We start from the raw sequence: 11,588 nt of genomic DNA, 5'->3' as shown, positions 1-11,588 counted from the left end.
CTCTTCCTACGGAAGCTTCGCCGTCTGGCTGCGCTGTCGAGCAGCCAACCAACCCCTCGATCCAACTACCCGACCGAATGGAACCGACATAATACCGTGGCAGATAGAAGTTTAAGAAGGTAACATACGTGGCTAGAGATGTCACATGATTCGCGCGGGGTCTGCTCTATAGGTGCTTCGGATGAAACGTGGCGGAGGAGACCGAGGATGCGAGTCGATCTCTGGATCATAGAATGGATCGTGACGAGAGAAACCGCCGGTAATTTAATCGCGTAATTACAATTTCTACAAACGTCACTTTTAATCCCATCCTCGAGCCAACACCGTTATCGAACGACAAATAAAGAATCTGGCCAGGGCTAGAAAGTCACCGTCAAATATTTAATTCGACCGGCGGTATCTCCCACCGGTCCACGATCAATATTATCCTGAGACACGATTGCCGTGAAAATTTCTCGCGTTATTTCAATCTCTCGCCTCGCAGCCGGCGAGAAGAAATTTTCCTTCCAGGTCGGTAGGAAATTTCCAAACGTACCATCTTCCATCGCGGATAGATCGGTTTCGCGATCATGGACGAACAGTAGCAGGAGAGGATGACCTACCACGGTCTAAACGATCGTCCCTGAACTCTGAATCAAAAGTTCTCTCCTTCCCAGACTCGTGCGTATAATCGGTTTCCCTTCTACCGGTTATATGGCCAGTGGCGTCAGGTTCGGTGTCAAAGGGGACGTAATTGATTTATCGCAAACCAGCGTCCTGTGTGATCTCGACAAACCTTCCTGTTACCGAGAAATTGCCCGATGGCCCACGGTGACCGATGGATTTTGAAGAGTCTGGAGATTTCCGGGTGCGATAAGCGGAAGCTTCCATTCGGATTTCAGCAGCTTTATCTTTCCGGCGAATCAATGGCAACGACAAAACCGGACAAAGAGAAATCCACGGCGTTCAGCTGCGACAATCCTATAATAGAACCATACCCGATCTCCCTGTATCGCGCCGTTAAAATAATTCACGACCCGGCCGACTAATCCCTATTTCGCGTGGTCACACGCGGAACACACACTCCGCCGAGCAGGATAAACGCGCCGAATCGACGCGTTTCAATTTAACATCGGATTAATCCGGTGAGTTGTTTTTCATAGGTTCCTCGCGCCGCGGTTTCGTCGTGGCACACGCTCGGGTCTGCTCGACTCGCGCGCAAGCTGTCGCGATAATTTCCCGCGGCGGACTTTCCATTATACCCGGAGAATTCCGCGCGAAAGTCCTGCGACGATTGCCGATCGCTGTGACCGCGCGTCGGCGTCGATAACGCGTGACAAAGCCCGGAAGCTGCGATGAATTATTATAAAAGCGTATCGACGCGTCGGAAAGGCGGTCACATGCATCCTTCCGAGCACCCAACCGACATGGCGGACGCTCAATGGACCCGGAAATTGATTTTATTCGTCTCGGTTGGCGGACGCGACGCGCGAGACAGCGTCAAACAGTTCCGCCGGTTCGCTCGAAATATCAATTTTCATAATAAATGTGTCCATAAATTTGCTCGAATAAATATGGGAATAAACGCGCGGGAGAACGATGCTTAAAGCCTTTAGCGATGTAGAGGAACCGCGATATGATTTATCGCGCGGCTAAGTAAATTCAAGACCCGTTTGCGACGCTAACCCCGGTCAACGTTTCCTTTCGTTGACGGGCCAATTTGTCAACCGTTTCTTCTATTTTCTGTAAGCGGTACGCCGTGTTCCTTAGCGTGGGGTAGGTCCGCGTTTCCACGTGCATATTTTATTCCTCCGATTCCTTTATTCACGTTGACTTAGAAATTTTCATTGCTCGATTAACGATCAGTTTTTAACAAGTGTAAGTTTCATCGACAAAGTCCAATAGCGTTGGAATCGACGTTGGAATCAGCGATACGGGATTATATCCTACGAGACTATGCTCTTTCAGGAGTCGTTGGTTGTCGATCGACCGAAGGGACTAATTATGACAGAGAAAGTTTAGGGTCCGTGAAAAATGACTGACTGAGGAATTTTGGATGAAAGTGACGAAACGAATCGAGCGAGAAAGTTTGAGAATTAAAATAAAAGGGAATGAATGCGTGAGAGTATATAGGGTGCGAGAAAAGTGCTCGTGAGGGTAGTTTCTGAGTGAGAATAAATAAAATAAACTGAGAACAAATTGGTCAGTTCAAAGAGACAGCTCTGAGAGTGCTGTTATTGTTATTGTTATATTTGTTATTTTGAAATAGAACATTTATTGTTATAAAGAAGCCTCGTTGCTTTTAGGACGTCCGAAGCTTTATCCACGAGGGATGTAAATCAGGAAAATCCCTATGACACGTAATTCGCGTTGCTTCGAAACAGCAGTGTATATTTAACGTCTGAAACCTCTATTTCGATGGAGGGTTATGAAAAACATTTCTGACCTGTCTGGATACGAATCCTGTATTTCTGTTGTATAAATATAGCTGGACTAGTCTAATTCAATCCACCGATACTTCCATCACCCTTATCCAGTTTCTGCTTGAGGGATCAATCTTAACAGCAGCCTACCGGCACAGAATCGAAACTTATTACCCTCCTCCTGTTCACTGGCAAAGAACTCGAAACGAGGCAGCGTGATCGCGACGCTTTCAATTACGAGACAAACGACTCTTTTGTGTTTTCGCGTATATTTCAATGGAAGGAAGCGACGCGTAGGATGCAACCACGCGCCTCTATCATCCGGACACCTCACGATCGTGATAAATCAACGCGCAACCTAATTAACCGACGGCCCGGCCCATAATGGGAGCTTCATTACCAGCGAGCACGCTAATTACGTGAATCCACGACTGACACCGGCTGAACGTAAGTTTACGTGGCCGTTTCACGGACCACGATTCCGCGTTACTGTCTTTGATTGCTGATCGTTCCGCTAAATCCTCCAATTAGCCCGTCCGTTTAGACTGACGTGCGCGCAGCCACCAGACTACCCCGCTCGTCATGGCTAATTTCGTTTAATAATTCGTTCAAACTCTGACCCACGGTGACCCCGAATTCGCGGCATTCCCGCGAAATAATGGTATTTTCGATAGCGCAATCGATAATTCACTCGACACGGCTGTGTCGTCTAAAGGGAGCCATGGAAGCGGCAATAGCACGGCTACCTGTTCCTCGACGTTCCTCGGCCGGAAATCGCGTGAAATCGATCACCGCCGCGGAATTAGCGAACAACGTAAAGCTTCACGGTGTGCCGATCAATTTCGCGGCGTAAACCGATAAACTCGAAATGTTTCCAGCGCGACGTCGCGCAGGGAATATTCAATGGGGCCCGTGGCGTAAAATTGCCAGTGCTTTATCAAAGTTTTTCTCTTTTTCCCCTCTCTCTCCCCCTTTTTCCCCTTTCTATTTTTTCCTCCAGTCCAGTCGCGCCGTTCCTCCGTTTATAGGTTATGTCCGCCGTTCTTTTATCACGAGTGCCGATGCACGGGCGTAATTCTGTCCGCGTGACTTGCCGACGCGATAGGACGACGACGATGACGGTGGCGACAAATGGAAGAAGCCGAGTACGAAGAAAGCTAGTCGGACGAAAGGCGAAAGCGCGAGCCTGCACGGTGTCACGGAAAGGGGCGGCGGAATAGGGGGTCATTGGATTTGCCGATGGGCCGGTGCGTGATAAACAAACGGGACGAGATTGGAAAATAGTAGACGGATAGAAAGCGATTCGCGGAACGTGTTCGAACGATTAATATGATAAAACGCGAGCCCGGTTCGATACGCGAACGTTAATTGTCTGGTCGTTCGGCCACGCCGGCGTTGTGATTACGTTGATTATAAAACACGGTGTAATTCCGTCCCCGTAATTACGCGGCCTTTATATTCTGATCTGGGAAACAACCGAACGTCACCGCGGAATTTACTCGTAATTGCGTATTCCGGGCTGGTAATCGCCCGTTTCCATTTTCTTTCCAATCCAACGAGGAACCGGTGGACACACCTACGTAACACGTTCCAGCGATATTAATCCCTTAAATGTTCCCCGACTTTCCGCAACTCGCCGACCATCCGGCCCCACCGTCCACCCCGTTGTTAGTTAAGTAATTCCGTCGTGGACAGAGCGTCCGATTTTTCCACCAGATACCAAGAGCGTCTCTCGGTGCGAAGGATACTTAATTAAACCTTCGGGATGTTGTCCCGCGAAAGGGTGAGCGGCGAAGAGCTCACGGGGGTGGAAGAGGAACGGTGGACTTCCGGCAAGGAATTCGAATGCACGCGAAAGATGAGCGAACCGTGATACCCGATGATTCGATAGTTAAGAAACTCGCGAAAAGTTGCAGCTCCTCCAGAGCTCTCCGCCAGTTACTCCGCGCGGCTAAAGACAGCCTGGTCCTCCTGTTTTCGACCGGCTGAGAAGAAAAGTTTACCTGTCCGTGATTAAAGAGGAGGAAACTTATCTCCCTGATCTACGCACCCGGCAGGCTATCTTAGACAGCGAACTTGGCGCGAGGATAACGAGATTTCGAATCGGGACTGGCAATCTCTTCCATTCACCCCGACGATCTCTTCGTCGCGAAAGAAACGCGTGGTGTATTATTTCGGACACGAAGAGCACCTGAAGAATTAGGCCAGCAAGATCGAAGCTATTTATTATATGTCGGACTTTGTATTCTTGACTCGCTTCATTCGAGAATACTCGTTGCTCTAATAGCGTGGAAGTATACACCGTTCAACGAGAATCGACAGGAAATAGGTCTGAAACATCCTCGGACCTGGGTCCGATCTGATCCAAGATTGAAATCAGCCTATCAGAATATTTCGAGGGAAATTTTGACCAACCTCGTACCCAAGGACCCCTATTTAGGATTTCTAAAAGTCGATCCTGAGCATCGCCATTCAGCAGCCACCTATATTCTGTCAATTCTCATTAAACAGAGTATAGATAATTTTAGAACTATACTAGACCATAGAAAGGTCCTGTAAAACCGTCTCTAGATTGAAGGAAAACTCACTCGAGTGTGTTCAAATGTCAGAAGAAGAGGCTCTCAGGGTTTAACCCTTTGCACTCGAGAGGCACCCTTAAGTCGCCATATGATAAAATTTCGAAGCTCGATATTAATTAATATGTCAAATTTAAGATAATGTGACGATGTGCGAGGCATCGAGAAATCGAATAATTGTGTCAATTATTGCACGATTTGACATTTCACTGCTCAAAAAGATATCGTCAGCTTTATAGCAGAAAATCCTCGAACCCCTAATCTTCTTTAGCCAAAGAAATCGTCGAGTCCAAAGGGTAAGCCTGTCTCATAACGTTGATTCTTACAATTTATTCTCATCGAAAGGGTAATAATTTATGGTAATAGGGCTGTTTATGCCGGGGACATCGCGCAGCCTGTTTGGGAAATTCAGGAGCGACGATACACGTGCCACGGAACTTGTTAATGGCCCGACAGAAAGGAGCCATTTTAACGATACCACACCCGACACGGAACTTTCCGCACTCACTCTGGGTATTCGTTCTACGCGTCAGACAAGATTACCCCGAATGTTACCGCGTTCAACTAGCTCTCTGATACGCTAACTCGCGCCGCGATGATGATGTAAGAGCGGCTCTTAAACTGGCGCGAGCTCGAAATACAGGATGTAATGGCTCGGAGGTGTCGAGTTGCATAATTTGTCGCGTTCAGCGAACGCATCGCACTTACGCCCACAGATCTGATCGCGAAACAACGTTCAAACGTTTGGGAATCGGGTTGCCGTGGCCGGGAGAAATTTATTTCCCCGTTGCATCGATATCGCGGGGGGTTACGTTGACGATGGGTCCTGATCAGTGGTGTCAAATTCGCGTGGAAACTGTTTCGAAAACCATACGAGCCACGAACGAAAATCTATCGATGGAAAAATTGTTGGCCGACCAGAGAGGTACGAGGAACATTTTTATTTTTCGACATTCTAGTTTGTTATTCCCGTAAAATCAATTACAGGTTTCGTCAGGCAGAACGTTTGACCCTGTCGAATGTTTAGTTCCGGGCACATTGTTTTCGCAAATTTCAAGCAAATTTAATTATACGCGTATATATCCGTTACTCTATTTTATTTCAGCAACGTCATCCACGTTTAACTACTCGTGAAAAGGAAATTAGGATTAAAAAGGAAGAAACTGGATCGAGAAGTTTTTAGGACGTCTGCTGAGGAATACACGGTCGCGAGTGAATTCGTAATTTAAAGCACATTTCTGCGAACGAGCAGAACGTGAAGAAAGTTAGAAACGTAGAAAGAATTCTCGAAGGAGACGTTTAAACCGGGAAGAAAGATGGCGGGTGGAAAAAATCTTTCCGGGGGCACCTAAGACTAAGAATACGTTTGTCAGGCTCGACTTAATTTCAATTTCGAGTCGCCGCAGCTTTCCACGGGATTACGCGAAAAGCTCTCTTCACGGTGTAACCCAAATATTTATTGCCGTGTAAAAGTTCTCAAAGCTCGTGTTGCTCTAAACAGGCAGGCTCGGCCTTTGAGACAGCCGGAAGCGGAGCGTGCGTTTCCTCGCGTTCGAGCGTAATCCATTTGGATTAAATTCTACGCGTAAAAACGCGAAACCGTGGCAAGGTAACCGGCATTCTTCGCGGTTTAATTACATTCTTCTCCTGTGGCAAACTTGATCTGCATAAACATTCTTAGCCCGTAGAGGGTGGTGTGTAAAAACCTCGCTACCGGTAGAAATTCCTTCGTGGCCACACTCGACCCTAATAATACGATAACAATAACTAAGCAGCACCCTGGGAAAATGGTACAAGTGCATTCTTCTCGAAAACCGAGTTGAGTAAAAGCTAAATACGGTCGCTTGGACGATTCTGTTGGGCGTGTGGACGTGCGAAGTAGGCCTGGCGCCAGTGAACGATGAATGAAGCGAAATATTTGACACTTGCATGCAAACGCGTATTTATTTCTTAGCTTTGGATTAGGTTAGGTGAAAAATAAGAGTGGTCGTTTTCCGAGAATCTATGAAGGTGCGTTAATGCGTGTGTTAGAATTTTTAGGGACGAATGAGAATGAAAATCAGTCTGAATAGGAGAGTGCAAATCCTTCGGGACATTGATTTAGTCATTCAGTTCAAGAAAATATATCATTACAAGGGCAATTACTCAATAGTTTTCGAGATATTTATGATTAAAGTTTTGTTATTGAATTAATTAATTTCGAATATTAATTAATTTATTTCGAATATTTGTCAAGAGACATTGTGGCCTAACGATACATCCAAGAAAGGCCATCAGCGTGGAAATTTCCGAATATCGTCATTAGGCCACAACGGCACTTGATAAGTATTCGAAATTAATTAAGGCAATAACAAAAATTTAATCATAAATATCTCGAAAACTATCGAATAATTGCCTTTATAGTGATATATTTTCTTGAACTGAATGATTAAATTTACAAACCTACAAAGTTTCAACTAAATCTATGACCCGAAGGACTTGCACTCTTCTTGTGAGTCTGAGGTCAGGGACAAGAGAGTAGCCGTAATAGCGCAGCACGTCGTGCGATGTTTAGTCGTAACGTTTTGTAATTGTTAATCTATTTTTAATAATGTAGTATCGTAGGGATAAGGACCTCACGCGGGGTCCGTTTATAATATATGTAAGTACTGTGATGAACATAAGAAACCTACCTAGATCTTTAAGAAACCTACGTCTCGAGCTCGAGCCTATTATCCCCAGAAATTATCGCTGCAGAGTCACTGCGATCCTTCAGAAATTGGCATGTCAAAGCGTGTCGCTGTTTCGCATCGCGGTTTTCTGCCATAAAGAATTTGAGTCTTTGGCAAACGGCGTTAATGGCACGTAACATTTGTCACGGGATGGAAAACGGAAGGAAAAATATAGGAACAATGGCGCGACGAACGTTGGCGCGAGGTGTCCGGTTTATGATGGCGATAAAACCTAATCAATAGAGGGTAGTCCCCGAGTTGACGACACAGACGCGGAACAAATTAACTTCTCCAATCATAATTTACACGGGCTTGAACGGGGCTCGATTAATGCGCCGCATTAAATCAATTGCGCTAATGCGGCCCGCTGCATAAATACGTAAAGCTCGTTAAAAACAAAAATTAATGCCCTCCGGTAGTCTCGCGGCGGCACGGCGCGGACTGCGAAATTTCCGCGTTTCACGGGTCCGCGATCGTTAAGTACGGCCAGCTAACGAAATTATCGCCGCCACCCGGCCACCGTCGAAATCGAAATTAACATCAAAGAGAGGGTGCACACGCCGTTCACCCCTGTGTGTATCGATCGGATCCCGTCTCCTCGCTTCATCGGGGCAAAAATCGACCAACGATATACACAGGAGGCGTCGCGACGCGTCGTTGCACCGGGCCCTTCCGCACTCGATTAGGTGCGAATTGACTGTTCCGAGGTGGAACCACTCGCGAATACATTTCGCGAAAATGCACGTGGACTGGATTTTGCTGGAATTTTCGTCACCCGAGCGGTTTAAGCGAATGGTTTACGCGTCGATTCGAGAAGGAAGAGAGTGTTTTTTTAAAGAGACCGGTTGGAACATCGGGTATAAATCTGGGCGAATGGAGTTCACGCCCGCGAAAGGGCGTAAATTTTGGGAAAGGGATATCCAATTACCAGAACGATGCGTTTCATTGGGCGAAAAAACCGCGGCAACAAAATAACCGTCGGTGAAAGTAACGAGAAACGTCGATTTAACTGGTCCCGTCCCGATCGGTCGATTGAACCGTTCCTATTTTCGATGCATGGAACAGCTTGGAACGATCCACTGGCCGTTCCCGTAAATTGTCATCCGCGATTGTTCGTTCCTCCTACGTAAATCTATTACCGGCTACGTGAAGCCTTCGCGCCAGCCAGGTGCATCGTGATGCCCATCCCATAAAGTCCCATAAAGTGGTACCGAGTTTGATCAACGTTATGGGACTGGATTTATCGCTCCCATACTTTGTTCCTTCGCGATTCCAATCTTCCTCGACGATAGGGACGAACCGCGTTAATTCTATTCGTGATTGCAGGGTGAGACGCGACTGACTCGGCGTAAAATTTGAAATTCGTATCGAGTGTCCTGATGGGAAGGATCTATGCGTAACACGATCCCCCATCGGTGGTCCGGACCTCTTCGTCTCAGGAATCAAGGACGAAAATGAAATTTCGCATAACATTCGACGTATCATTGCTCTAAGAACGGTGAATCGTGACAAAACTCACCGGATGACAGTTTAGACCTCTGCAACAGCCAAGTCTGCAGCGCCAGCCGTTCCCTGTGCCTGCAGAAGAACTCCGGCCTGATCCCGTGCCTCTTGAGGAACTCGTCGCACTTTCTAAACGCAGCCAAAGCCTTAGCAGCCTCCACCTCGTCGATGTCCGCGAGGACGTTGGGGCAGGAACTTCGTCTCGAGGACGAGGAACGTTCCTCGTAAGTCTCGTCGGGCAAGAGCATCCCCATTCCCGCGGGATAGGATCTCCGGGACCACCACCACCACTGCACCACGATCCCCTCGTCTTCCTTTCGACAGCTGTCGTCGGTGTTCACGCCGGTCTGGCAACTTCCAGCTCGCGGCACTCGTCCAAAGCACATATTAATCCCGGCCCTTTGCTTCAGAAAAGCGTTTCTAATCGGCTAGGAAACGAGTCTCGAGCTGCTTCTCGCAAAACGTCCCCTCTATAACTCTCCCTCTCTCGCTTTCTCTCTCTCTCTCTCTCTCTCTCTCTCTCTATCCCTGTTGGTTGCTTTTCCCGCGGTTCTTCAGTTTGTGCGTGAACAGTTAATTTTCCGCGGCACGAATGACGGCCTGCTTCGCCGATCTGAACCCTAGAGCAGAGAGGGACGACGCGGTCTTAATGAGATTTCATCCCGATTAATAGGATTTCGTCGCGAAGGCGGTCGGTTGCTGGAAACGCGAGCTCTTTCACGCGAACCACCGTCGTGCCAGGCATCTTGGTTGACGGACTCGATTTTTTCTCTCCAACGGCAGGGGTGGCTCCAATGGCGCCTTCGTTCTCGATTCCTCCCCGGTCGCTAATTGAATCGAACCCCGACGGATCGGTTTATTGGCTAGGAAAGCATCCGCACCTCCCAGCTGGATGATAGTCAAGCCTCAAAGATTTCCTCCAGGAGCCGTTCGACAGCCGGCTACGTGGCTCGAATTCGAAGACGTCCGACCGTAATCTCCGTGAAATCGATCGTCCGGGCGGTAGATCGGTATCGATCCGGATCACGTCGCAGGCGCTGCCACGGCTTTCACCCGATTCGACGGTTCACGCCTCGACTTTGCCCGACGTTCGATGCTTTCGCTGTTGATCGTGTCCAGAAGCGACTTTCCAACGGTGCTTCTACGGTACAGGGATATCGCTTACGCTTGACACACTTCCGCGCCATCGTTCTTCCAGGCGAGACGACAAGGTTCCCCGGGTGTCCTGGAAAATGGAGGATGTTGCGTGTGAACCAGAGGATTACCACAGGATCCGATGTTCTTTTATATACACATCTATCGCCCCGTCGACTCCTTCGGGTCCAAAGGAATCGACGTTCGCGCTAATTCCGGATCAACGAAAATTCCGCTCCGAATTTCGATGTTCACGCTCCGAATTTCGCATTACGATTCGCGCTCAGGTTACGCCACCCTCTCCCTCGCAGCTGTTGAAAAGCGAATCTTTCTTCCTTTTTTTATCGGGACAACGATAAAAAGAGTCGTTTCGGTTAATAATGGGACGCCTTTGAATTTCCCGCGCAGAAATTGATACATTTCCCCGTTTATGAGACGCGAATAAAACAACGGCGTGCCAAGAGTTATAGCGGATATTCATGGGATTATGGGAGACAGCGGTACGATTTAATAGCGCGACCATTTCCATTTTAGAGGGTTGGCCAACGATAAACATATTAACGGTCCCGTTACCACCGTTACAGCAACAATACACGCTCCCATTCAGACCCGGCGCGTGGACGTGTTTCGCGAAATTTGCTTAATTTTTTCACACCCGCGCAATACCCCTTCACGCGCAATCCCGCGATAACTAATAAACCTTGGCGAATTTGAAAATACGCGCTTTATATCGACACGTTTTGTCCCCGCAGGCTTGTTCGCTAACTCGATTAATTCTGCCAACAACTGCGAGCTTGTGAGAGGGGGGAAGATCAAGTTCGCCAAACTTGTTTCGTGCTTCCCGAGAAAGCTTAGCCTACGCGATACGGAGAGAATATAAGGTAAAGCTAGACCATTAATTAACGAAAACACGCGGTCGATTTGGCTGGAAAAGTATGGCGACAAGCGGATCGGTAGCGTTGACGATCCTGCGACACGCAAACACGCTGACCCCCTGGTTAGTCTTACTTAATCGACGATAAACATCATTGTGCGTCGGAATCTTCCCCGATATATTAAGAACCGTGCACAACGTCCAGGATATTTCGTCGAATATCCCGATATTTCTAACGAAGTTGATACACTCGAGACTTTGGAATCCGCATCGCAACGAGGGTTGAAAATGGCCACGACAGCCAGGGGAATTTATTGGAGAAACAAAAGAGCAACAGCGTGGATGAGTAGAAATCTATTTCGTTGGCTTTACGATATTCTTTTGTCAC

At 47.7% G+C, this 11,588-nt stretch overlaps 1 protein-coding gene across 1 annotated transcript in view; it reads right to left on the bottom strand.

Annotated features, from left to right (window-relative positions):
- The window catches only part of dachs (unconventional myosin-IXb-like dachs), a 46,766-nt gene extending 37,188 nt beyond the window's left edge, over positions 1-9,578 (bottom strand). Inside the window, exon 1 of the mRNA XM_017911919.1 lies at positions 9,209-9,578. Within this exon, the coding sequence (XP_017767408.1) occupies positions 9,209-9,578 (370 nt within the window). The remainder of the gene's footprint in view (positions 1-9,208) is intronic.
- Positions 9,579-11,588: the final 2,010 nt, after the last annotated feature.

This window comes from Eufriesea mexicana, unplaced genomic scaffold (assembly GCF_001483705.2).
Source record: "Eufriesea mexicana isolate 0111107269 unplaced genomic scaffold, ASM148370v2 scaffold294, whole genome shotgun sequence".
NCBI lineage: Eukaryota > Metazoa > Arthropoda > Insecta > Hymenoptera > Apidae > Eufriesea > Eufriesea mexicana.
This window is presented reverse-complemented; position numbering and strand designations above follow the sequence as displayed.